The 4,485-nt window shown below is 38.9% G+C and overlaps 1 protein-coding gene across 1 annotated transcript; it reads left to right on the top strand.

Annotated features, from left to right (window-relative positions):
* Positions 1–1,013: 1,013 nt before the first annotated feature.
* Positions 1,014–1,912, top strand: LOC122646631 (nicotianamine synthase-like). Its single transcript, XM_043840216.1, has one exon. The coding sequence runs from the start codon at positions 1,029–1,031 to the stop codon at positions 1,887–1,889; it is 861 nt and encodes a 286-aa protein (XP_043696151.1). The 5' UTR covers positions 1,014–1,028; the 3' UTR covers positions 1,890–1,912.
* Positions 1,913–4,485: the final 2,573 nt, after the last annotated feature.

The raw sequence follows: 4,485 nt of genomic DNA on the forward strand, positions 1-4,485 counted from the left end.
CCATTTCCCATTCACCGTGGGTGGAGTCGTGGAGGGAAACTTAGTCCTACTTTTTTAACAAAAATATTCATCCTTGTAGCATAGTTGGAAAACTAGGTTTTCTGACTCGACTCGTCTTTCAGAAAAACCTGGTGTGTCGGTCTTGTCAAACTTGGTCAAGGCGAGTCATGTTTTATAATTTTTTTTAATGCAATAAATATATATAAATTAGTAAAAATTAAAAAAATACAGAAAAAATATGAGAAAACCAGAAAAAAAAAAAAAATCAAGCACTCACATCTCAATGCATTTTTGAGTTTATACCATTGAACAAGAGAAGGGAGTCGAGGACTTGAGGATTTCTTATTGTTTTAGAATACAGATTTACTATGTTACTCTACTCAATTTCTAAGTGAACCGAATTTATGATTTTAAAAAAAACAACTAAACTCGTCGAGTTTGTCATGACTCGGGTAAAAAAATCGAGTCTTATTTGACTCGGACAGTTTATGACCCAGTCTTGTCATTTTTTACCCTGACCTATTCTACACAACTCTTGATCAGGTTTTCCAATATTTTGACTCGACTCCTTTGACTCGCCTCAGTCAAAACCCAGTTTTCCAACTATGGCCTTGCAACTCTTACCTGTGTTTTAGAGGAGAGGTTTTCAAGAGTTGGTCCTGATACTCTGAACTTAAGACACGTGGACAGTTAGGGGCCCAATTGAGACCCAATAAGGTCCAATTACTCAATTACTGAATATCCAAATTTTCAATTTTGCAATTATTTCATTAGTTCATTCTTTCCTGTGTGTGAACACAAACCATCATAGAATCTGTAAACGTCATCTTCTTTAACAAAACCTTATTGAAACCCTAATGTGAAAGGAATCAAATCATCCTAACCAAAATCATAGAACCAAAAAATGATTAAATGAAAACTCTCACTACCAAGTCTCTCAACTCTTAACCTTTATAAATACCCATTGTATCCTTCCAGTGTCACACACACACACAAACACACTTCCATAGTCATATTCTCAGTCATCAATGTCTTCCCTGCAACAATCCTCTATTTGTGATGAAAAATATATGCCTGAAGAGCTTCTAATAGCTCGAATCATACAGATCCATGGCAGTATTAGTAAGTTAGAATCGTTGCGGCCATCGAAGCTGGTTAATACTCTCTTCACTCAGCTAGTGAAGTTGTGTACAATCCCATCTTCAATTGACATCAACAACTTACAAGAAGAAGTGCAACAAATGAGACTAAGTCTCATAAATCTCTGTGGACTTGCAGAAGGTCTCCTAGAGCTCGAATTCGCCACTATTCTTGCCAAATTACCACAACCTCTACAACATCTTAATCTCTTCCCTTACTATGAAAACTATGTAAAACTAGCTAGTCTAGAGTACAACATCTTATTAGAGAATGGAGTGATGGAACCCAAGAAGGTAGCCTTTGTTGGGTCAGGTCCAATGCCTCTAACTTCAATTGTAATGGCTACCCATCACCTGCAATTCACTCAGTTCAACAACATCGACATCGATGAATCCGCGAATGATGTGGCTCGACGGATTGTTTCTTCGGATGTGGAGCTAGAGAAGAGGATGAAATTTGAGACTTGTGATATAATGGAGGTGAAGGAGAAGCTAGGGGAATATGATTGTATCTTCTTAGCAGCTCTTGTAGGGATGAACAAGGAAGAGAAGGTAAAGATTCTTGAGCATATGAGAAGGTTTATGAAGGGTGGAGGGTCTTTGCTAGTGAGGAGTGCAAATGGGGCAAGAGGGTTCTTATATCCAGTAGTTGATGAGAATGATTTGCTTGGTTTTGAGGTCCTCTCCATCTTTCACCCCACTAATGATGTGATCAATTCAGTTGTACTTGCTCGTAAACCTATCTTCTAAACAGGGAAGAGGTTGTGTTGTCACAATAAGTTGAATCACTGTTGAAATTCCAAGGAGGCCTCTATTTCTCTAGGATTTATCACTTCTACGGGGGAGTACTTGGGAAAATTATCACCTCCAGTTTGCTGACCGGCCCAGTTCCCCAGTTCCTCTAATAGGGGGATGGTGGACCCCACCCGGGCAGAGTGTTTGGGCATAAGTAAAGAGGTCATTTCAGCCCCTTTTTGTTAGAGGAATTGGGGAACTAGGCCGGGCAGCCAACTGGAGGTGATAAAGATCCGGAGTACTTGTGCTTTTATAAACTCTCATCAATGTCTTTTTTTTTTTTTAATTTCAATACAGTACTAATTGTTTGTGTGTTTTTATATGGGGGTATAAGATATATACTAGGTCTACTTTTGTGTGAATTAAGATGGTGGGGTTACTTCCTAGCCATATTCTAAAACATAATTTGGTAGTCATTTTTAATTTTAATATTGCAACAACAATAACAAAGCTTTATCTCACCTAAATTAAATACGATAAGTTAAATGGATCCTTGCTCTCCAATCAGTTCTATTCGAAGTCGTACATAATATAGGTCCTAAGCTATGCATGTCTTTCCTCACCACCTCTCCTATGGTTATTTTAGGTCTGCCCTTGACTCTTTTAGTTACTTCAATCTGAATCAAATCACTTTAGCTCCTCCATACTGGAGCATCCTAGGGTCTCCATTGTACATGGCCATGCCATCTCGAACAATTTTTTCGTATCTTATCATGTAACGGAGCTACTCTCATACATGATACAGGTCCTAAGCTATGCATGTCTTCCTCATCACCTCTCCTATGGTTATTTTAGGTCTGCCCCTAGTTCTTTTAGTTCCTTCAATCCGAATCAAATCACTCCTCTGTATTGTAGCATCTCAAGGCCTCCGTTGTACATAGCCATGCCACATCCAACGACTTTTCGTAGCTTATCGTGTATCAGAGCTACTCTCAAATCAACTCTAATATGGTCATCCCTTGCTTCATTAGAACTGATTGGAGAGCAAAGATTCAAATTTTATATTGCATTTTAGTAAATTATCTTCAACTTTTTTTAAACATTTACATTTTTTTTAGGGGGGGAGGGGCTAGGACAATTCCTATAAAATATTCTCCATGGACTCAACCAGAGCCCAAAAGACTTGATAATAATAAACAAAATGTGTATATCCATGTGTATCAGATAAGTTACATTATTAGTGTATTACGCATGTCTTTGCTTAATTTTTAATTTCACAAAACTTACCCATTTATAGGAAAGTCTTGTCATATGAATGAATTTGTGAGTAGCAATTGAAGCAACAAAAAGGTGAAATCCAAAACAATTATCCCTTCAGTCAAGTTCTTACAAGAAGCCTCTTCATAATTGAAGTCCACAGAATTTTTTTTTGGGTACTTTTACAATAGAATTTCAGCTCTTATAATAATGGTGAAATGATTTGTGCATTGCTTAAAAAAAATGGTTTTGATGAACTGATGTCTTCTGGTTCTTGGTTTTGCCAAGCTCCAATTAAACTTGCAACTTGGTAAGTAAGTCATATGAAATTGACTCCTTCATGGTAAAAGGCCAACTATCAATCAGCTTGCAGAAACCACTATTGCTGGAGCTGTAAAATTTGATTCCATCAAATCAAAAAGCAGTTGTTGGAATAAAGTGAAATGGGAAAGCTATCCGGTGCTCTGCCAGGGCGTGTACCTGGATCTAGACATAGTCCGGTGCGGATTATTATCCTTTCCGATTCCCTAAAGCTCGGCAGTGCCGCAGTGCGGCAGTGCCAGGTGGAGATGCCAACACCTGGCTGCTCGGACATCCAACGGTCCGAGCTCAACATAGTCAATGAGCTCGGACCGTTGGATGTCCGAGCTGCCACATGTCGGCATCTCCACTAGAACTGCCGTACTGCCAAGCTTTAGGAATTGGAGAGTATAATTTTCTAGTCCGGTGCTATCCTTGGTCCTTTCCGCCTTTTCAGGGCATCGGGCTGTGTTTGGGAGCAAGTACACGCCTAGACACAGCACTGGTTAGCGTTCTTTCTCCTTATAAATAAATACTTAAAGGATAAAAGGGATATAGAATATCATACCTGTCTGATAGCTGCATAAAGGTCTTCATCTATAGAGTTTTCTTTTTCCAAGTGGTCTAGAGGATGATTTATGATCATATTTTCACTTTCCATAACATGTTCCAACTTGGAACTCTGGATATCTGGCGAGATGCCTATTGTTTGTCCTGTAAAATCCAAATCATCATTTTATTACAAGAGAGTGGCAAAATTTCTTATTTGGTGGTATTTGAAATATGGAGAAATGTTCTCTACATGGGACGAAGGGCCACACCCAGACACATTGAGGGGCAGAAATGACTGGTGCACTCCCATAAATGGCGGAAATTCTGCCTCCCAATGTACCAGCATGCAGGCTCTCAATGGCTGTCGCGTGCCGCATGGCCCCTACATCCCACATAGAGAACACTCTCCCCTTGAAATATATACATGAAACGAAGAAAAAAAAAATGTATTGCATTAAAAGGTAAAAGAAGCAATAATGTATTCCTCAAGTTTGTTTACAGA

The sequence above is a fragment of the Telopea speciosissima genome, chromosome 11 (assembly GCF_018873765.1).
Source record: "Telopea speciosissima isolate NSW1024214 ecotype Mountain lineage chromosome 11, Tspe_v1, whole genome shotgun sequence".
Classification (NCBI taxonomy): domain Eukaryota; kingdom Viridiplantae; phylum Streptophyta; class Magnoliopsida; order Proteales; family Proteaceae; genus Telopea; species Telopea speciosissima.